Consider the following 22,051-nt stretch of genomic DNA (forward strand, 5'->3'; position numbering starts at 1 on the left):
GGCCGAAAACCGAAACACCGAAATAAATTATGCCAATTATTAGTACCATTGCATTTATGGCTATGACTGTGTACTAACTTTACTATAATCAAGGCATTGCATAAATTAATATTAAAGTTTCAAAGAATAAATCAATTAAAATTAAAATTTTATGCAAATATTTATTTAGCACATTGCAAAGTATAAAATTAAATGTTTAACTTGACCCCACTCATGTGTACATTAAATAATAATGTAAAAGCCTACTGGCCTGCAGAAAGGTTTAAAAATGAAATGTTCTCTCATAAAAACAAAGTGCATTTAGGTCAATACTGCCATAGCCCATAATAATATCTGCAGTATATGCTCATGGACATGAGTTGCAAAAACCATAAACAGCTAAGGTAAACACACACACCTCTGATAAATGACGGCTGCTCTGCACACACACGCAAGGTCTCTCGCTCCCTCTCTCTGCCGCGCGCGCACTACGTCTGCGCGCTCATGCTCGCTCGCGATTCCGGGAGATTTAAACTAATTTGCGGGCATCAGGGAGCCGCTATCAATACGCGGGAGACTCCCGGAACTTCCGGAAGACTTGGGACGTCTGTGTTTTAAAAATCGCTGTCCGTGGGTCACTCTCAGATATATTGAAATACGTCCACACCGCAGATATGTTGCTTCAGACAAGCACGTGCAGGTCGCGGTATCTGCTGTTTGCGTCATCACAACATTTCGGCCGTATTGTTTCGGTGATAAAAGTCTTTCGGCCGAAAATACACTTTTGGGCCATTTTCGGCCGAAAATTTTCGGTGGCCGAATATTCGGTGCATCCCTACTCGTAAAGGAATTGTTAGCTCAAAATTGAACATTTTTGGATTGTTTACTCACTCGAGGCTGTACAAGATGACTTTCTTTCCTCAGCCGAAGAGAAATTAAAGTTTTGGAGGAAAACATTCAAAGATTTTTCTCTATAAACGAACGGTTCAAATGCATATTTATGCAGCTTCAGAGGACTCCACACGACCTAGCCGATGAATAAAGGTCTTCAAGCGGTACGGTCAGTCATGTTCAGAAAAAATAACTAAAAGTGTATACACGCTTTAACTAAAAACACTCTCCTTGCTCCAGCTCTGCGAAGCGCGTTCATGAGACGGTTGCGTGAACGCTCTAATGTGTTCAGGGGGGCAGGGTTTCATAAAACATTGAAGCTTCCCCGGGCGCCGCCATTGATTAGCGGACCATCACCTGCTGTTAGCATTCCACTGACTCCCATTCATTTTGGCGTCACTTTGACAGCGAATAACTTTACATCTGAGTCGTTTAAAGACTCCATTTATCCATTATTTATTTCTAAAGAAACACGAAAATGTATAAAAGGCTCCATTACCTTGTATCTTACGTTATGGCCCCGTAAGATGCCGTTTTTGTAAAAATAGGCTAACGATTGCGTCATAACCACGCGACTCTCTGTCGCACAGTAGAGAGATTACCGTATGGACAGGAGGAGAAGCTCGCGGGCAATCAGGGGGACGTGGAGGAATGATTCAGATTTCTCTTGGCACAGCTACTAGAATACTAGAAGACAGACGGGTTGCTCACGTCACATCTACGTCATCAAGCTCAGTTTGAGTCTGCGCAGTACGCTCGACCATCAGGAAGTGAGAGCTTCTAATTGACTTCACTTTTCTCCGTTGAAACCTATGGGGTCGCTGTGTCCAGTTTATATACTGTCTATGAATGTGTTTCATTCATACTGGAAGCCAGAGGGCGCTCTCACACAGAAAGTCAGAAACGGATACATAGAAGTAATAACAGGGTGGGAAATTAGCACTCGCCACCAGCCAATGGCGGGTATTTTTCCAAAGTGGCGGGTGACTTTGTCTTGTATACCAGCCACAGTGGCGGGTGGACTGTAAAACATATTTTTATTGGTTGTTACTAAAAACATTCCTTGTAACTGATTGGACAGCTTTTGTCAAAGAATGCTGTTGCTAAGTAACAATAATGCACTTTTGTCGAGTAACTCATTTGATTGGTTTTCAGCGCTGTGTGTCACGCGCTGAAGGGACCGTGACACATATAGCTGACACCCGCTATCAATTCTGTGCTGTAGAAAGCACAAAACATTCAACAAGGAACAGATCCTCGGGTCAAGGCATTTTCTGCCTAAATTAAATAAATCAATTAAATGATAAAAACTAAAACTAAAACCAGATTAACCATTTCATTACAGAAAACTGTACGCAAAGTATGTGACAAAATTGAGAATGAAATTAAATTATTTCATTTTCACGGTGACAATGCATCATCGCTGTCAAACTGAAAAATAAAATGCAATTGGTGATTTCACGCTTCATTTTCACTTCAATCTGGAGGCAAGACTGCCAATATTAAAATGAAATTTTACAAAGCTTTTTATTAACGCTCACGCAATAATAGTGACACCATTCAAATTCAAATGTAAAGTTCAGTTGTAATTTTATTTCCTCTTTTATTTCGCAGTTTTAGTTTTTTCATTTTTATATTCAAAGACAATCTGTATGCAAATTCTATGTTAATGGGAGAGTGGGGCTTATTCAAGTAACCTTCCGTAAAGCGACGACGTCGATGCCCCGTGTAAATGAGTGAAATGAAGTTATTGAAAAGTGATCATATTGTAATCGAGACGAGTCATGGCGAAATCTGTAAGTCAGCTTTTAGGGAGACTGCCGCAGCATTGGAACAAGAGGAGAACAACACAAACCAGACTGTCAATATCTGTCACTGTATATTAACATTACATTCTCACTTAATTAATAATAAAATCATTTTAAAACTGAGTCTGACTAGAATTAGTATTGATAACACACTAGGGCTGGGATAAACGATTATTTTTTAAACGATTAATCTAGCGATTATTTTTTCGATGCATCGATTAATCTAACGATTCGTTTTTCCAGTCCGATTCGATTTCGATTCGATTCGATTATCGATTATCTCCCCAATCCCCATTAATTGACTAATAGCAATTTATACATGTTAATTTACATATCTGAATGAAAAAAACATGAATTCCTTAACATTGCAATATGTTTATTGCTCTTAAAATTCCAAAATAAAAGACTATACAAGTGCATAGTAATGCATTCTTAGTCAGAGGTAGCATTCAATAAAACCTTAAAGCCTTGAAAACACATAGCTTACTGAAACAAGCTTACTGAACACATAGGGCCTAGCTTACTGAAAAAAAAGTTCTTCTTTCAGATTAAAATAACAACAACTTGATGTCTAGCATTAAATAAAAAAATAAAAAGGTCACCCAAAATACTTGTTTAGAGCAATTGAAAGAATACAGTAACCAATGTAAACTTGGGGGCTTTAAGCTAATACAGAGAGTGCTTTTCCAACAAAAAATAAATAAAAATTAACAGTGGGAGCCAGCAGCCTGTCATGGCGTCCTTCCTGAACCAACAGAATTGAACATTTATGTTGAAAACACATAGTCGTCCTAGCTTACTGAAAAAAGTGCATATTTTAATTCTTCATTCACATAAAAATAACAACAACGTATAGTAATACACTCTGCCACTCACCTTTTTCTTAAAAAAATAAAATAAAATACTAATAAAAAAAATTACTTAACTAGAATTTAATAAATGGAACATTATTGTAAAGTGTTACCGATTTGTTATACACCGATTCAGACGTCTCGTGAGTTCAGTGTTGGACAGATCAGTTGTTTTAACCATTCATTAAAGTGAATCGGTTCAAATGAGTCATTAGTTCGCGAATCGGACGTGTCATTAGTGGACGTGTAGCCTACGGCAAGCGTTGTGTGATTATCCCGGCAGTTTTTTTTTTACCACAATTCACACTCTGCGGTAATTCAGGAGAAAAAAATCTCCGAATGCTCCACGTGAAACTTTGGTCTTCCGCCCTTTTTCTATCGTGTCTAATGATTTTGATTAATATGCACGAGGGAGAGAGAGAGAGAGCAAGACAGCGCTCGTGTTGTTTGAAGACGGTGAGAGTGTGCGCGCGCGCGGCTGGGGCTCTCTATCGTACTTATATGCGCCCTGTCAAGCGCAGTCAGTCATTCTATTCTACATCACTCACCGATCAAATAAGGCTTTGGCGGCCGCCCCAAAAAAAAATGCAATGCAGGAAAACCCCTGGATTGGTTATACTGTTGAATAGAATGATGGCCATCTCGTATCAGCGCACATAAGGTACACACTGTGAAGTAATTTGCACATGTTTTTTAGAGAAATGAAAACAGGTCGACGAATCGACGCGCATATTTTGCGTCGACGTATTTTTTGCGTCGACGTCATCGATGACTTCGACGCGTTGTCCCAGCCCTATAACACACCATGAGATGCTCTTTTTTTACAGCTAATGTCTGAAGAAATGTCGTTAGAGGACATTAACACGTGAGCGGGGTGATCAGAGGCCTGCTCAAACTTGTGCTTTTTGGCTTGATGTTTTTAACACCACACACAGCTAATTAATGTATTTATCAACGATTAGTTTATCACCCGTCACTTGTCTCATATTTTCGTCTCAATCGTGGTATTTTCTAGCCTGGCTAACGTCAGACCACTTTCTCTTTGAGACGTGGTCTGGATACTACATGTTCATTTTCTCGTATTTGAGGCGTGGTTTACGAATGCCCAGAGCCGTTTATTGGGCGCTACAAATGTCTATCAAATGCGCCTGTACGTAGCTTATAGCCAATCGTTTCAAATTATACCAGATGACGTAAGTAGAGCGACAGATATTCAACGAAGAAGACGACGATGGGTCAGAGATTTATGTGTACACCAGAGAGTCCTGCACGGGTCCGATTTTGTAAATCCGCACCCGACCCGTTTTCCAACAGCAGCACTAATAAAAATCTGCACCGACCCGCTTAAAATAGAACCGACACCCGACCCGCACCCGAAATAAAATCAGTTTAGACTATCACATTATAGACACTTACAAAAATGTTTATTGCCAGGTCATACAGAAGTTATTACACGACAATTAACACAAGGACAACTTCAGCCGAAGCTGTCAAAAGGCCGATACATGAAGAACATGGCTAACGTTACCACACAAATCGAACAGTCGCGGCTACAACACTATATGCCACACAATTTCGTCTAGCCTACATCTGACAATTTTGGGTTCAAACACGCCCTGCACACCACACATACTTAGTGTTAAATATGAAAAATACTGCTTTGTTACCACAGTTATCTGCGTGCTTCCTCAGGGATGAAGTTCCACATTTGCGGCTATCCAACACGAAAATGTTTGCAGCAAAGCTTTTTACAATATTTTCTTCAGATAACTCCAAATTTCTCCCACACACTGGACTTGATTTTTGATGACGTATTGTCGACAACTTTACAATGCTATTCTTTTCTTCAACTCCTCAGCATCCATCTCGACGACTGCAAGCAGATCGCGCGCGCGGTTATGATGAATTTTTAAAAGTGGAAGTAGCCTAGGTAACGTTATAGATCCTGGGAGGGGTGGCGCGTCGGCACAAATAAACTGATGTGGATTTTAAATTATTTTATCAACTTGAAATACAGGCATATTTTTGTAGATGTGTTTGCTTGCTAAACTAAATATGCATATATTTTTACGTCTGTCATGTTGGATCCATAGATAAACAAACTGCTTCGGTGTGTCGCATATACTTCGTCATCGTCTTGCTGCTCCCTCCCCGTTCTGTGATTGGTTCCCTATTTCAGGGGAAAAATTAGCCCATGGTAGCCAGACTAACGTTACCTTGCAGCGTGAATAAAATCGCGCTGCTCAAGGCAGTATGGGGAAACCCAGGCTAGGTATTTTCCACACTTACTCCTCATTTTCACTCATACTGAAAGTTACAATCTTTTATTATCGCCCGCCATTTTAGGTGCAAACATTCTTAACCACCGTAAAGTTCGACATCTCTTAATATCTGTGGCACAAACTACAGTTCTATTAACACATAATACTGTTATGTCTCACTAGATGACTAATTATTGTCAGCTTACCTGGGGCCTGTTTCAGAAAGGAGGTTAAGTGAAAACTCTGAGTATGTTAACCCTGAAATGAGGGAAACTCTGGGTTTTCTGTTTCAGAATGGGAGGTATGTTAAACCTGAGGAAGCAGAGTAAGTCGAGCCTGTTTCAGAAAGAGAGGTAACTTATACTCAGTGTCAGTTACCATGGTAACTTACTCTGTGAACCTAACCTGGTCGGGAGCAGGTTTTCTTCAGTAAACCCAGAGTTTCTTTCGGTCTCCTCCCCTTTTTAAAGTGGAAGTGGTGTTTAAACACCTCATTCATTCTTTCAGTACATTTTTATTAATAAAATTAATCTTTTATTAATAAATAAAAAAAAAATATATATATATTATTTTTTTTTAAATAAGATGAAGTCTATATAACTCCTTTACTGGCAACTGAAAACACAGTAGTAGATTAGAGTTACATAATGTAGTTCTAAACAAATTCTACAGAATTAAACTGTGGCATTTACTGGAAATCACTGAACGTGTTCATCTGTGCACCAGAAGTTGATGGACTGTCCTCCTGCTGTGGACACTCTGGGGGCGGAGGGAGAGATAAGAATACCCGTTTATACTTAGATTTAAACTTAGATTCTATAGGCTACTCCACATAAAAATGTGAAAAAATCTGAATGTGTAGATTGTTTGATGTGTAGACACATAATATTAACATTACCTCTGTAGGCCTCTCTGTGGCAGCAGAAACTCTTTATCCCCATGTGATGAGCATTTGATTGAGTACACTTTATAACACTATTTGTCATAATTTCTGGTGTATTGAGTAGGCGACTTACAACTGCCTGGGGTTCTGTTGGGACAGGAGGCTCCAAAAGACAGATATTACCATCAGAATCTATTGGGACCAACAAAAATCCTAACCCAAAGTAAAATAAATGGAAATCTCAAAAATAGCCTATATAAAAAATAACACATATGTAAACCTCTTACATTTTATGAAGGCCCTTGGATCTTTGGGACTGGCTCTGAAGTCCGTCCAGGAATTCCCTCAGCCAAAAATGCTGCTGCACTGCTAGACACTGGATGCTTTAGTTATTTAATATATCAAATGTTTGTAAAGTCAGGTAGCCTACACCCATACTATGCTCAAGCCTTACTTGACTGAATTATGTTTTTATATTAAAATTTCAGCTGCTGCCATGTTCTTTTAATGCCTGCAGGATTGCCCCTACATGAAAATTAAAATTAGCTTGAATAACATACTGTTCTTCCAGTTTCACCTCTGATATTATAACAGTTGGGCAAGTTACTTGTATTACTAACTACAAATGACATCTTCAACAGTGTAATTAGATTAATGTAATAATGACTATCTTTAGAAATTATTGGTCTACTTATTTACTAATTACTAAATCCCATGTCAACCTTAAACACTTGAACAATACAAGGAGAGACAAACAGCACTTTTAATGCTTTCAAATAAACAATTGCATGAATTATTCTTGAATTGACCAAAGTGTGTAGAGGGAGAAGGTTACATTAAAAATATAACTTTTAAAAATGTATGTTAAATAGCCTATACAGAATTGTTCTATATAGTCTAATACAATTACATCAGATTAAACTTTAAATTACAGAAGAATTAAGAGTAATCCCTTTAATTAAATTACAGTATTTAGATTACTTGGTAATTAATTACACCCATCACTGTATAACAGTAATTAAAATGTGAAGAAATATGAAGACCTCTTTTTGTCTGGCGCTGTTGCCATGGTGACTCGTAATATCTGCGCTCCATTGATAATGGCTTTTTATAGTTGTGGTGCACGCGCTTAACTCAGAGTCAGTCAACTCAGAGTTGATTGAACTAACTCATTTCAGCTGTTCTGTAACCGAAAACTCAGAGTTTTCCATCTCAGGGTAAGTCAACTCAGAGTTCAAGTTTTAACTCAGAGTTGGTTGAACCTCCTTATTGAAACAGGCCCCTGGAAAAATCGATCATAAAGACATGTTATGTTGGGAACACTCTCCGTTGCGTGTAACACCAGAGCTCACTCATCAGTACTGAGCCAAGCGCTCTTTCACTCTACTAGCGTCAGTGACCAATCCACGGCCTAGCGTCACGCTGAGGGTGCCCTCTATTGGTGAAGCTCTTATAAAAATATATCGCAAGTTTCGCAACAGTATTATCAGGAAATGTCACAGTAGGCTCATTATATTCAGAACTCTGTCATTACTTAGTTTAAAATTTAAAAGTGGGGACATATTTATCTGTATCTTTTAAACTGTAAATAAACACTGAGGGCCACACATACACCAATCATAAAGTTGCCATTAGGAAAATATAGGAACAAATATTATAGAATACAAATTATTGGTTGTTGTTCAGCCGTGTATTTGTTTTCTTTAAGCTTTTCGACAAAGTTCAGAAGAAATTGGTATTAACTTTTCTGTCCCCCTCACTTCTGAAATGATATATGAATAAATAATTAGCCCAAAAAGAAAATATGAATAATTAAGTATAAATAGTTATAATTAATTTTAAATATTTAAATCAGCTGTAAGAATTAACTTGATGTTGAAGAATTATTACCACAATCAACTAACCAGTTCGTCCAGTGAACACTCAGTGTTAACTGTATATTAAATATAAGTAAATTCCCGAGATATGGGAAATAACTTTCATACTGCACAGAACTACTCAGAGCATCCAAAATCTGCACGATTTATATGAACATGAACCACAAACAACTTTACGCGTGACACGAACAAGACTTTATTAACTAGACTAAACGCTTACTAATCTCACATACACACACTTACAATTTAGCAATTGAAAGAGAAGCAGAATACAGGAATGCAAGAAGTTATAGCATTGTTTTAAATTCAGCAGATCAACAGCCTTGAGCAAACCATCAGTTTAACACACACTTCTTCAAAGGAGTAAGGAAGGATACTTAATGTATCAGATAATGAGACTACGTTTGATACTTGCATGTCTCGCCTATTTAAATGAAACGATCCTGATGTGTGTTGAGGCTCCAGTTGATGTTTGCTGATGTTGTGTGATGAGAGAGAACCAGTTTAAGTCAGACGATCTTTGATGAATGTAAAGACGAGAAGACTTCTAGCTCAACATGATCTTCACGTCTGAACGTCCCCAAAGGGGAAGAAGAGAAGGACCTGATCTCGTGATCTCTTTTAAAGGGATAGTTCACTTTGAAATTAATTTTTGATATGTTTTAGCTTACCTCAAGGGCATCCAAGATGTAGGTGTCTTTGTTTCCACAGTAGTTTCAATTTTGATATTTTTAGGTCAAACCGTTCTTGTCTGTCAGTCATATAATGCAGGTCGATGGTCACTGTCTCAAAACACAAGCACAGAGTCCAAATTAAAACAATTCCCCATCATAAGTACACATTGATGGCCTAAGACACGAAACGAGCGGTTTGTGTGAGAAAACGAACAGTATTTATATCGTTTGTACCTCTTGTAACCACAGCCACGTCCAAGTAATCTGAGGGCGCGGGCGCTTCGGTCTGCGCAAGCGCCGGAAGTGATCTCTCGTGCCTGTACGTCACTCATTGTTTAAACGGAGATTTCGGAAGTGTTACCTTTCACTGTGAAGATCTAAACCTATTTAGATATACAGGAAATCGCAATGGAAGACGATTTCGATATATCAACAGACAACGTTGAATTTTTTTCACAACCATATTTATTTGAACCAGAATACACAGATCAAGAACTCAGAGCGATGGAGGAAGCATCCGCTGCAGCAGCACGTCTTCAAGCCTCAGAGAGACAGAGATCTCTTCAAAATTGGTGGTGTTCTTGTAGCAAGTGTTGTGAGATGCCAACAGAAGTGGAGAGCATATGTTGTCAGCTTTACAAATAGAAAGGACACATACAAAGACGTTGTTCACATACCTCCGTTGGATGCGAAAACATCATAGGCACAGCTGATGATGTCAGTACTAAGCGATCCACTCCTTGGTTTATAAAATCATCAGGGGAAAAATGATCGCTGCAGACCCTCCTCAACTTTAGTAAGTTTATGGGTGTGTTGATATCCAGCCGAAGAGCGATCAACCATAACTTCAAGAGAGAAGGCTCATAAATTGGGAATTCGTGAAAACACCACTCCGGGATGAGTTCACGCGAGCATACGTAATTGTTTTCTTTTACGACGGTTGAAACATCCCGGATAAGCGCAAATTAGTACAATTTCTATTAGCCGTCTTACCTACAATCTCTGTTCTGTGTAAACAATGAGTGACGTACAGGCGCGAGAGATCACTTCCGGCGCTTGCGCAGACCGAAGCGCCCGCGCCCTCAGATTACTTGGACGTGGCTGTGGTTACAAGAGGTACAAACGATATAAATACTGTTCGTTTTCTCACACAAACCGCTCGTTTCGTGTCTTAGGCCATCAATGTGTACTTATGATGGGGAATTGTTTCATTTGGACGATGGGGAATTGTTTTAATTTGGACTCTGTGCTTGTGTTTTGAGACAGTGACCATCGACCTGCATTATATGACTGACAGACAAGAACGGTTTGACCTAAAAATATCAAAATTGAAACTACTGCGGAAACAAAGACACCTACATCTTGGATGCCCTTGAGGTAAGCTAAAACATATCAAAAATTAATTTCAAAGTGAACTATCCCTTTAAAGCATGAAGATCTCTCACCCTCGGGACGTGAGTTAGCCAGTGAGGAGTTCTTCCTTTGGAGAGAAACTTTACGATCATTAGTCTTCTACCAGGGTGTTTTGCATACGTTTGATGGAGAAAATATGAAAGATTCTTATAATACTAACTAGCTGCATAGGTATATCGACATATAATGTAAATGATCATTCAGGTCATTAAAACTGAAACTCATTGATACCAAACATTGTACACATGTGATCTTAAGTAAGTAAGGCTAAAATATTTATTCAGAGTTTATATGAATACTTTGGCTAAACACTATGAAGACACATACTGTATGATTGCACAGGAGAATTGGATACAGATTAGAGCTCTACCTTATGGTCTGCTTGTTGGGAAAAAGAAAAAAGAAAACGGTTCAACTCTTGACAAACATCTTAGCTTAATCTTTCAACTCAAGAAGCCAAAGCTTTCTGTGTAAAAAGTTGACAGATTTAAAACAGTCAGTCAGTGATGGAAACATTGCAGCTTTTAGCCAACAGTGCCCACTAGGTGTCGCTAGCTCTTTTCAGAAAGAATAAAACAGCAGGAGTGATTTCTAACAGCAGATTTTAAGGGAAAGCATGTATAGGCATCAGTGTGGAGGTGTAAAGCAACCCCAGAGTTTCTTCATATAATAATATTAATCTGGCATGATGTGGTAAATGACCGTGGTGTAATCAGAGTGAATCTCCTCGTTGCTGACGGAGACTGAAGCTTCACTGAGAGACTCTTCATGCTTCTGGAAACTGACAGACGTGTACAGGAGCTCATCAGAGGGGATTGTGGGTAACTGGACTGGAGTCGATCCACATGATGAAACGATTCATATGTGAACAAGAGCAGAGATGGTGTGCACAGCAGGACATACTGCAATGTGTTCATCCATTTCTGCACTTGCTCACCAAAGTTAAATTGACAGAACAACACTTATCAGGCTTAAGATGACTGCATACTTTATTGATTTGAAACAACTCAATCAAAAGACATTAAAAGACAATGCAACTATCAACCTCTTTTCGGTAAAACTTACAACAAGGAAAATATGTATTTTTTGAGTGTACTGTATATTGATATATATATATATTTATTGAGTATATAGCAGATATCAAAATGCTAATGATAGCAATAGATAAACTAAAATAAATAAAACATGTACAAGCTGGAATAGTATGAATATTTGCAGTATTTGTATGAGCTGTGTGATATCATAATGCAGGAGGGCTGAAACAATGTTATGAATAGTTTTTTGCACGTTCCCTGCTCAAGATTTATTGGCACCCATTAAACACCCCAACAAACAAGTCTGGATCTGTCACTAGACAACGGTTTAACTTTTGCTGGATCAAACACAAGTTTGACAACATCAGCGTGAGCACAGGAGGAGTTCTCAGTATCCAGCAGGACGACCGCCTTTCCTCTCGTCAGATTCAGCACAGAGTTCGTCCCCCTCTCGCACAACCGCCTGGACCGCTGTTAATTCAGTATTGTTTTTTATTTTATGATTCTTCTCCTCCAAGCCTTTAATTACATCCTGAATTCATAAACACAGAGAGAAAAGTTGGATATTTCTCACTTTTCTGACTTTGAGAATCTAATTTAGATTTCAAACATTTGTTGTCAAGTGTAAGAATCCACACCGTATCAAATTTCTCATCTACAGTTGTATTATCCCTCGGGATCTGAACTCTGGGTTCTGCAACAGCTTTCTTCAGGTCATAATCAAAGAATAGATAGTTTAGGATCACCTGAGATGAGAGAGACAGAACAGAGAGAAAAGTGTTTTTAGATAAAAGACAAATACATTTTAAAAAATCAAACAAACTATTGGTGGCGTGGCCACTATTGTGACTGTGTTTGACAGAGAGACGGGTGTAAGCGCTCCTCAGACCTGGGACAGGGAAAGAGTCTGATTGATTCAGAGACGGTTGTGTGACTGTGTTTGTCAGAGAGACGGGTGTAAGCGCTCCTCAGACCTGGGACAGGGAAAGAGTCTGATTGATTCAGAGACGGTTGTGTGACTGTGTTTGTCAGAGAGACGGGTGTAAGCGCTCCTCAGGCCTGGGACAGGGAAAGAGTCTGATTGATTCAGAGACGGTTGTGTGACTGTGTTTGTCAGAGAGACGGGTGTAAGCGCTCCTCAGACCTGGGACAGGGAAAGAGTCTGATTGATTCAGAGACGGTTGTGTGACTGTGTTTGTCAGAGAGACGGGTGTAAGCGCTCCTCAGACCTGGGACAGGGAAAGAGTTTGATTGGTTCAGAGACAGTTGTGTGACTGTGTTTGTCAGAGAGACGGGTGAAAGCGCTCCTCAGACCTGGGACAGGGAAAGAGTCTGATTGGTTCAGAGACGGTTGTGTGACTGTGTTTGTCAGAGAGACGGGTGTAAGCGCTCCTCAGACCTGGGACAGGGAAAGAGTCTGATTGGTTCAGAGACGGTTGTGTGACTGTGTTTGTCAGAGAGACGGCTGTAAGCGCTCCTCAGACCTGGGACAGGGAAAGAGTCTGATTGATTCAGAGACAGTTGTGTGACTGTGTTTGTCAGAGAGACGGGTGAAAGCGCTCCTCAGACCTGGGACAGGGAAAGAGTCTGATTGGTTCAGAGACGGTTGTGTGACTGTGTTTGTCAGAGAGACGGGTGTAAGCGCTCCTCAGACCTGGGACAGGGAAAGAGTCTGATTGATTCAGAGACGGTTGTGTGACTGTGTTTGTCAGAGAGACGGGTGTAAGCGCTCCTCAGACCTGGGACAGGGAAAGAGTCTGATTGATTCAGAGACGGTTGTGTGACTGTGTTCGTCAGAGAGACGGGGTATAAGCGCTCCTCAGACCTGGGACAGGGAAAGAGTCTGATTGGTTCAGAGACGGTTGTGTGACTGTGTTTGTCAGAGACGGGGTGTAAGCGCTCCTCAGACCTGGGACAGGGAAAGAGTCTGATTGATTCAGAGACAGTTGTGTGACTGTGTTTGTCAGAGAGACGGGTGTAAGCGCTCCTCAGACCTGGGACAGGGAAAGAGTCTGATTGATTCAGAGACGGTTGTGTGACTGTGTTTGTCAGAGAGACGGGTGTAAGCGCTCCTCAGACCTGGGACAGGGAAAGAGTCTGATTGATTCAGAGACGGTTGTGTGACTGTGTTTGTCAGAGAGACGGGTGTAAGCGCTCCTCAGACCTGGGACAGGGAAAGAGTCTGATTGATTCAGAGACGGTTGTGTGACTGTGTTTGTCAGAGAGACGGGTGTAAGCGCTCCTCAAACCTGGGACAGGGAAAGAGTCTGATTGATTCAGAGACGGTTGTGTGACTGTGTTTGTCAGAGAGAGACGGGTGTAAGCGCTCCTCAGACCTGGGACAGGGAAAGAGTCTGACTGAATCAGAGACGGTTGTGTGACTGTGTTTGTCAGAGAGACGGGTGTAAGCGCTCCTCAGACCTGGGACAGGGAAAGAGTCTGACTGAATCAGAGACGGTTGTGTGACTGTGTTTGTCAGAGAGAGACGGGTGTAAGCGCTCCTCAGACCTGGGACAGGGAAAGAGTCTGACTGAATCAGAGACGGTTGTGTGACTGTGTTTGTCAGAGAGACGGGTGTAAGCGCTCCTCAGACCTGGGACAGGGAAAGAGTCTGATTGATTCAGAGACGGTTGTTTGACTGTGTTTGTCAGAGAGACGGGTGTAAGCGCTCCTCAGACCTGGGACAGGGAAAGAGTCTGATTGATTCAGAGACGGTTGTGTGACTGTGTTTGTCAGAGAGACGGGTGTAAGCGCTCCTCAGACCTGGGACAGGGAAAGAGTCTGATTGATTCAGAGACGGTTGTGTGACTGTGTTTGTCAGAGAGACGGGTGTAAGCGCTCCTCAGACCTGGGACAGGGAAAGAGTCTGATTGATTCAGAGACGGTTGTGTGACTGTGTTTGTCAGAGAGACGGGTGTAAGCGCTCCTCAGACCTGGGACAGGGAAAGAGTCTGATTGATTCAGAGACGGTTGTGTGACTGTGTTTGTCAGAGAGACGGGTGTAAGCGCTCCTCAGACCTGGAACAGGGAAAGAGTCTGATTGATTCAGAGACGGTTGTGTGACTGTGTTTGTCAGAGAGACGGGTGTAAGCGCTCCTCAGACCTGGGACAGGGAAAGAGTCTGACTGAATCAGAGACGGTTGTGTGACTGTGTTTGTCAGAGAGAGACGGGTGTAAGCGCTCCTCAGACCTGGGACAGGGAAAGAGTCTGACTGAATCAGAGATGGTTGTGTGACTGTGTTTGTCAGAGAGACGGGTGTAAGCGCTCCTCAGACCTGGGACAGGGAAAGAGTCTGATTGATTCAGAGACGGTTGTGTGACTGTGTTTGTCAGAGAGACGGGTGTAAGCGCTCCTCAGACCTGGGACAGGGAAAGAGTCTGATTGATTCAGAGACGGTTGTGTGACTGTGTTTGTCAGAGAGACGGGTGTAAGCGCTCCTCAGACCTGGGACAGGGAAAGAGTCTGATTGATTCAGAGACGGTTGTGTGACTGTGTTTGTCAGAGAGACGGGTGTAAGCGCTCCTCAGACCTGGGACAGGGAAAGAGTCTGATTGATTCAGAGACGGTTGTGTGACTGTGTTTGTCAGAGAGACGGGTGTAAGCGCTCCTCAGACCTGGGACAGGGAAAGAGTCTGACTGAATCAGAGACGGTTGTGTGACTGTGTTTGTCAGAGAGACGGGTGTAAGCGCTCCTCAGACCTGGGACAGGGAAAGAGTCTGACTGAATCAGAGACGGTTGTGTGACTGTGTTTGTCAGAGAGACGGGTGTAAGCGCTCCTCAGACCTGGGACAGGGAAATAGTCTGATTGAATCAGAGACGGTTGTGTGACTGTGTTTGTCAGAGACGGGGTGTAAGCGCTCCTCAGATCTGGGACAGGGAAAGAGTCTGATTGATTCAGAGATGAAACACAGTCTTAGCCATTGGCCAGTTCAGAATAAACTAATGTTTTTCAAGATCAGAATAGTAAATATAATACTGTTGCTTTCTGTAGTGTGCTGTTATGTAAAGTTGAGCAAAGATTGAATTGTTCAGCACTCGACAGTGTGTTTTGTTACCTGAGCAGTTGCAGTGGTGATATTTGTCCCACCTGAACCTCCAACCACCATTCTGACTTTTCTGCTTTGTCCTTCAAATATTATTGTGGGACACATTGATGAAAGTGGCCTTTTACCTTGTCAAGAACAAATAGCATTTTACATGTGAACTTTTACATTTATTTAGGTGGTTTTACTTGTTCTTAACATTGTAACTTAACTTTAAACTCAAGGCATGCCATTTTCTTTACCTGGTTTTATAAAGTTGTTTTTGTTAACATTTATTTTCTTAGGTTTACTGAAATCCTCCATTTGGTCATTAAATATAATGCCTGTTGAGGGTGAAATCACTTTAGAGCCAAACCTGTGAGGAAACAAAAAAGATCCAGACAACAAGATTGAAAAGAACAGCAAAGCAACAGAGCTTTATAAACTAGACAACAAGAGTACATTAATATAATATAATATAATACACTGTTTCCCCTACAATGTATTCAGCAGGAATTTGCTGGATTTTCAGCGCCGCTGCAAAATCTTCACATGATCATTAATATCGTACTCGGTTACTAACGTAACCTCGGTTCTCTCTAGAGAGAGGAACGAGTACTGCGTAGAATACGCTAGGGGAAAATCCTTTTCCACGAGAATACTGAAGCCAAAAAAATTATCCTTTAATTTTGTATTAATGTAAAACGCGTTGCGGCAGCATACAGACATAGGCGAGGCAGCTCGCGCGCCTATTGGCTGGTCTGCTGGCAACTGCTTAAGCCTATCGAGCGAGACCTAGAGTGACGTCAGACCCAATGAGGGCGCTTTGCGCCCTCTGCGTCACGTCCCGCCGAGACGGGCGTGGCTTAGGTCTATAAATACCGCTCGCAGGCATTATTTCTCTGGTTTTTCATAGTCGAAGCAACCAGAGCGCGTGCAGGCACGGCAGGATACGCAGTACTCGTTCCTCTCTCTAGAGAGAACCAAGGTTACGTTAGTAACCGAGTACGTTCTCTTACGAGAGATACTCTCGTACTGCGTAGAATACGCTAGGGGAACCTACTGTAAAACGCCGTGCGTGCTGGGATCTGATACCATAGACTCAAGGGCGACAGCCCGGAGTTCATACAGTACATAATCACCCAGGGGACTCACAGGGAATCCTGGAAGAGAGGGGGGTTAGCCACTATCTTCCTTATAGCAGCATAGAGCAAGGATTGCAATACTCAATAGCTGCATAACTGAGCGCCAGTTATGAGATTTTGGCCATACTAGACCGACAGTAGTCTGGCCTGTAGTGCGGGAACCTCTAGGTTGTAAAACCTTATAAATGTAGACGGAGAGGCCCAGCCTGCCGCCATACAAATATCTTGCAAGGCAATCCCACTTGACCATGCCCACGATGAAGCCATGCTTCTCGTGGAGTGCGCTTTGACACCCAGCGGGCACTGCATGCCCTTGGTTGTGTAAGCTAGCGCTATTGCGTCCACTACCCATCTGGATAGGGTCTGTTTCGAAGCGGCTAGTCCCTTAGAACGCCCGCTGAACGAAACAAAGAGCTGCTCCGTCTGTCTGAAAACAGACGAGCGAGACACATAAGCTCTTAACGCCCTGACTGGGCAAAGGGAGCTTTCGTCCATATTTCCTTCAGTGACCGGCAGGGCAGACAGGGAAATGACCTGTGCTCTGAACGGTGTATTGAGGGATTTAGGAACATAACCGTGCTTAGGTTTGAGTATAACTCTAGAGTCATTCGGCCCAAATTCCATGCACGTCGCGCTTACTGAGAGCGCGTGTAAGTCCCCTATGCGCTTCACTGAAGCGAGAGCCAGAAGAAACGCCGTCTTGAAAGACAGGTGTTTAAGATCAATCTCCTGCAAGGGCTCAAATGGATGACCTTTCATGGCTTCCAGTACCGTAGAAAGGTCCCATATAGGGACTGTGGGAGGTCTGGGAGGATTCAGTCTCTTAGCTCCTCGAAGGAAGCGAATGACTAAATCGTTCCTTCCAATAGACTGGCCGAGCGTGGTCGAAGAGAACACTGCTATGGCCGCTACATAGACTTTGAGCGTGGAAGGGGACCTGCCCCTATCCAACAGCTCCTGTAGGAAGGAGAGAACCTCCGTCACACCGCAATGCAGGGGTGACACACCACGAGCTGTGCACCAGCTAGAGAACACTGACCATTTTGAGGCATAGAGACGTCGCGTAGACGGAGCTCTGGCCTGTGTGATAGTGTTTAACACTCCCTGTGGGAGGTCAGCGGGTACCCGTTGATGGCCCACACATGCAGGGACCACAGCTCTGGGTGAGGATGCCAAATCGAGCCGTTGGCTTGAGAGAGGAGATCCCTCCTCAGAGGCACTGGCCACGGGGCGGTGCTCGCTAACTGCATCACAATTGGGAACCAAGGTTGGCTCATCCAAAGTGGGGCTACAAGCAGCACTGAGCATCCTTCTTCCCTGACCCGTTCTACCACCTGAGTCAGGAGGGAGACGGGGGGAAAAGCGTAGAGAGGACGGCGAGGCCACTCGTGGGTCAGCGCGTCCTTGCTCTTCGAGAAAAATTCTGGACAGTGAGCGTTTTCTTGAGACGCGAACAGGTCTACTTCCGCTCTGCCGAATTTCTTCCACAGCAGCTGGACTGTCTGTGGGTGCAAAGACCATTCTCCTGTCGGAACCTGGTTCCTGGACAGTCTGTCTGGTCCTATATTTAGAAGCCCTGGCACGTGCGCTGCTCTCAGCGAGAGCAGGTTGCTGCGGGCCCATATCAGGAGGCGCCTGGTTAGCCTGTACAGAGTCAGGGACCTGAGGCCGCCCTGGCGATTTATGTAGGACACCACTGAGACGTTGTCTGAACGTATTAGCACGTGGTGTCCCTTTATGAGGGGACAAAAGCGCGTGAGCGCTTTGCTCACTGCCAACATTTCGAGGCAGTTGATATGTAAGAGCTTCTCCTGCTTTGACCATTGGCCAAAAAGCGGTCTGCCCTCGAGCAGCGCTCCCCATCCCGAGGTGGATGCGTCCGTGGACACCACCATCACTCTCGAGGAAGTCCCCAGGCTTACACCTGATTGGTACCAGTCTTTTGCCTCCCAAGGTTTCAAAGCTGCAATGCATGCTTGATTGACCTTGACGCGAAGCCGACCGGAGGCCCACGCTGTGCGTGGTACTCTCTTTCTGAGCCAGAACTGCAGTGGGCGCATGCGCAGAAGGCCCAACTGGAGAACTGAAGATGCTGAGGCCATCAGACCGAGCATCCTTTGAAAGGCTTTGAGAGGGACTATCGCGCCGCAGCGGAACGAGCCGGCTGCGCGCCGAATGTCCAGTGTGCGCTGAGATGACAGGCGTGCTGTCATTAGCAGCGAGTTCAGCTCTATTCCCAGAAAAGATATAATCTGTCTGGGGAAAAGCGAGCTCTTTTCCCAGTTCACTGCGAGACCGAGATTCTCGAGGTGATCGAGTAAAATGGTCCTGTGCTCTACGAGCTCTGAGTGAGATTGGGCTAGAATCAGCCAGTCGTCCAGATAGTTCAGCACTCGTATGCCCCGTAATCTGAGGGGTGCGAGCGCTGCGTCCATGCACTTCGTAAATGTACGGGGTGCCAGGGACAAGCCGAAAGGCAGGACTGTGTACTGATATGCCTGGCCCTCGAAGGCGAATCTCAAAAATCGCCTGTGACGTGACGCTATCTGTATTTGAAAATACGCGTCCTTTAGATCTATTGACACAAACCAGTCCCCCTGGCGGACGTGCGCGAGGATTTTTCTGGTTGTGAGCATCCTGAACTGGCGCTTCATAAGCGCTCTGTTCAGCTGCCGCAGATCTAGTATGGGTCTGAGACCCCCGTCTTTTTTGGGCACCAGGAAGTATCTGCTGTAAAGCCCCCCTTCGCTTTGAGCTTGAGATAGGGGTTCTATAGCCCCTTTGCTCAACAGTTTCAAAATCTCGGCTCGAAGTAGATGAGCTACTTTCCATTCTACCGTGGTCTCGACGCGCGCCATGAAGCGGCGAGGGCGTCGGCGAAACTGCAGCGAATAGCCTTCTTTTATGATGTTCAGCACCCATCTCGAAACCCCGGGAAGCTTTTCCCACGCAGGTGCGCGAGTAGCTAGGGGCTGGATGCAAAGCACGCTCTGATCGGCTCGCGATACAGCGGCTTTTGTGTGCTGTGACATAAGCGTCGCGCTCATGACATCTGAGGCAGGGGGCGCGCTGATAACAGCGGGCAGAATGCCCGCGCTCGACTCCTCCGCAGTGTTTAGCTGAGAGGAGGAGGGCTGGGCTAGTTTCATGTCTGTGTGTGGGCGTGGGCGCAGAGCAGCGGGCACATACACCACCTTTACAGCATTGCTCGCGTGAGCAGAGCATATGCATACTGGTCCTGTATTTACAGGAACCGTGAGACATGTGGGAAGTAGCGTTTGTGGGCACTGGGTAGTGGGCACTTTTGCTACATTTGAAGCGCAATCGATCTGAGTCGATTTTATGTGCGCGGGCCCTGTGTGAAGGGCTGTGCTTGTGTGTAGGAATGGGCACTGAGTAGTGGGCATTTTTTCTACACATGAAACACCGTCGGCCGTGGCCGGGACACCAGAAAATACACTCTTTAAGGGATTTATCTGGGTAGCCGTAAAAACGGCTTTTGTGTGCAGGCAAGCGGGTAATGGAACCGGCTTGTTGGCTGCTAAATACGCTGGACCAGTCACATTTCCTGGAACTGGACGAGCGGCAAGCTTTGGTGGAAGTCCGGCCGCAGCGGGACTTGGACACCGTCGCTTTCCTAGGCGTGCTAGGACGATTTCGGGGCCTCTGGCTTCAACGCAATCTTCTGCCGCGGGCCACGCGGGGCGGGGCGGCGGCCGGATGAGCGAGAGCGCGGTCTCGAGCTCTGGGTTTGGCGGCGTTGAGAAGAGGAGGCGGCGGGCGGAGGCTTAGGCTGTGAGCTCTGAGCAGACGGTTTCGCACGGCCTGCTGCAGAACCGGAGCGCTTCGGGAGGAAGTGCTTCATGGCCTGGGTCGCTTTCTGCACCTCAGCGAACCTATCGGCGAAATCTTTGACCGAGGTTCCGAAGAGGCCGGCAGGGGAAAGCGGCGCGTCGAGGAACGCGGTGCGTTCTGACTCAGTCATGTCAGAGAGCGTAAGCCAGAGATGTCTCTCAGACACGGTGAGCGAGGCCATGCTCCGTCCAATGGCCTGTGCTGCTGACTTGGTGGCGCGAAGAGCGAAGTCTGTAGCGCTCCTCAAGTCCGGCACGCAGATTGCGTCAGGTCCTCTCTCGTCCAGCTGGCGGAGGAGATCGGCCTGGTATATCTGGAGCGTGGCCATGGTGTGCAACGCTGACGCGGCCTGCCCGGCGGCGGAGAAAGCGCGGCGGAGCAGGGCTGACGTCGTGCGGCAGGCTTTTGAGGGCAGCGCCATCTTAGCACGCCGTCCAGCAGAGGGCGGGCATAAGGGCGCTGCAATAGCCTCTTCGACCGGCGGTAGGGAGTGGTAGCCTCTGTTCTTTGCGTCGTCGACAGCGGAGAACGCCAAAGAGACAGAGGATCGTGTCCTGGCCGAAAAAGGGGAGCCCCAAGACTTAGCGACTTCTTCATGAAGCTCAGGAAGAAAAGGCGCTGGCTTGGATGCAGGTGAAACGCGCTCCCCAGGCAGGAAGTAGCCGTCCAGCCGGTTGTGAGCAGGCTGCTCAGGCGTAATCCACTCGAGGCCGAGGCTCGCCGTGGCCTGAGTGAGCACGCGCATGAGCTCCGCCTCAATGCTCGCTCTCTTTCCCGTAGAAGCACGGGCAGGGGGGGCGGGATCCTCAGAGCTCGCCCAATCCTCACTGCCTGATGCTATGAGAGAGCAGGAATCCCCCTCTCGTAGCAGCGCGTCGATCTCATCAGCGTCATCGACAGAAGCGGCGGCAGACCGCGGCCGCTGTCCGTCCGGAAGTGAAGCTGATGAAACCGGAGAAGCAGGCGGGCGCACCGGCGAGCTTTGACGGCTGAGAGAGGGCTCCGGGATTCGCTGAGCGCGGCGCTTTTTACGGCGCGGCACAACAGCAGGTGTGGGCGCAGTCTCGTTGAACAGTGCCAAGCGAGTCCTCAGAGTCGCTAATGGCAACAGCTCGCAGTGATGGCAGCCGCCATTAGCGAGCGCGAGAGCTGCATGTTCTTGACCCAGGCAGGAAGCGCAGATGACATGGCGGTCCCCGTCGCTGAGTGCGGCTTTGCACGAGCCACAAGCAGGCATCTTGAAAAAGACGCAGCTCTTTTAGACAGTGTGAGTCGTGCCGGCGAACACACACACACACAGTGCAATAAAGGATATGGGCGCTGGATAGCGCAGCAGGAAGGCGATGAAGGTGGCGC

General features: G+C 44.9%; 2 protein-coding genes and 1 long non-coding RNA gene across 4 annotated transcripts in view; 1 reads left to right on the forward strand and 2 right to left on the reverse strand.

Annotated features, from left to right (window-relative positions):
- The first annotated feature begins 4,401 nt into the window (after positions 1-4,401).
- Positions 4,402-6,000, forward strand: LOC309495177. The gene is made up of 2 exons (XR_014204579.1): positions 4,402-4,533; positions 5,802-6,000. It is a non-coding gene; the product is annotated as an uncharacterized lncRNA (long non-coding RNA).
- A 4,981-nt stretch (positions 6,001-10,981) lies between these two features.
- Positions 10,982-22,051, reverse strand: part of LOC309495406 (polymeric immunoglobulin receptor-like) — a 46,769-nt gene continuing 35,699 nt past the window's right edge. The window contains exon 9 of the mRNA XM_082165163.1: positions 10,982-11,467. Coding sequence (XP_082021289.1) covers positions 11,313-11,467 — 155 coding nt within the window. The 3' untranslated portion in view covers positions 10,982-11,312. The remainder of the gene's footprint in view (positions 11,468-22,051) is intronic.
- Positions 11,838-22,051, reverse strand: part of LOC309495423 (glutathione hydrolase 1 proenzyme-like) — a 32,112-nt gene continuing 21,898 nt past the window's right edge. For both annotated transcript variants that reach the window (XM_082165203.1, XM_082165202.1), the window contains 4 exons: positions 15,959-16,071; positions 15,729-15,844; positions 12,310-12,417; positions 11,838-12,203 (listed from right to left, as the gene is read on the reverse strand). In XM_082165203.1, coding sequence (XP_082021329.1) covers positions 12,060-12,203; positions 12,310-12,417; positions 15,729-15,844; positions 15,959-16,071 — 481 coding nt within the window. In that variant the 3' untranslated portion in view covers positions 11,838-12,059. The remainder of the gene's footprint in view (positions 12,204-12,309; positions 12,418-15,728; positions 15,845-15,958; positions 16,072-22,051) is intronic.

This window comes from Leuciscus leuciscus (genome assembly GCF_965113295.1).
Source record: "Leuciscus leuciscus genome assembly, chromosome: 3".
Lineage (NCBI taxonomy): Eukaryota > Metazoa > Chordata > Actinopteri > Cypriniformes > Leuciscidae > Leuciscus > Leuciscus leuciscus.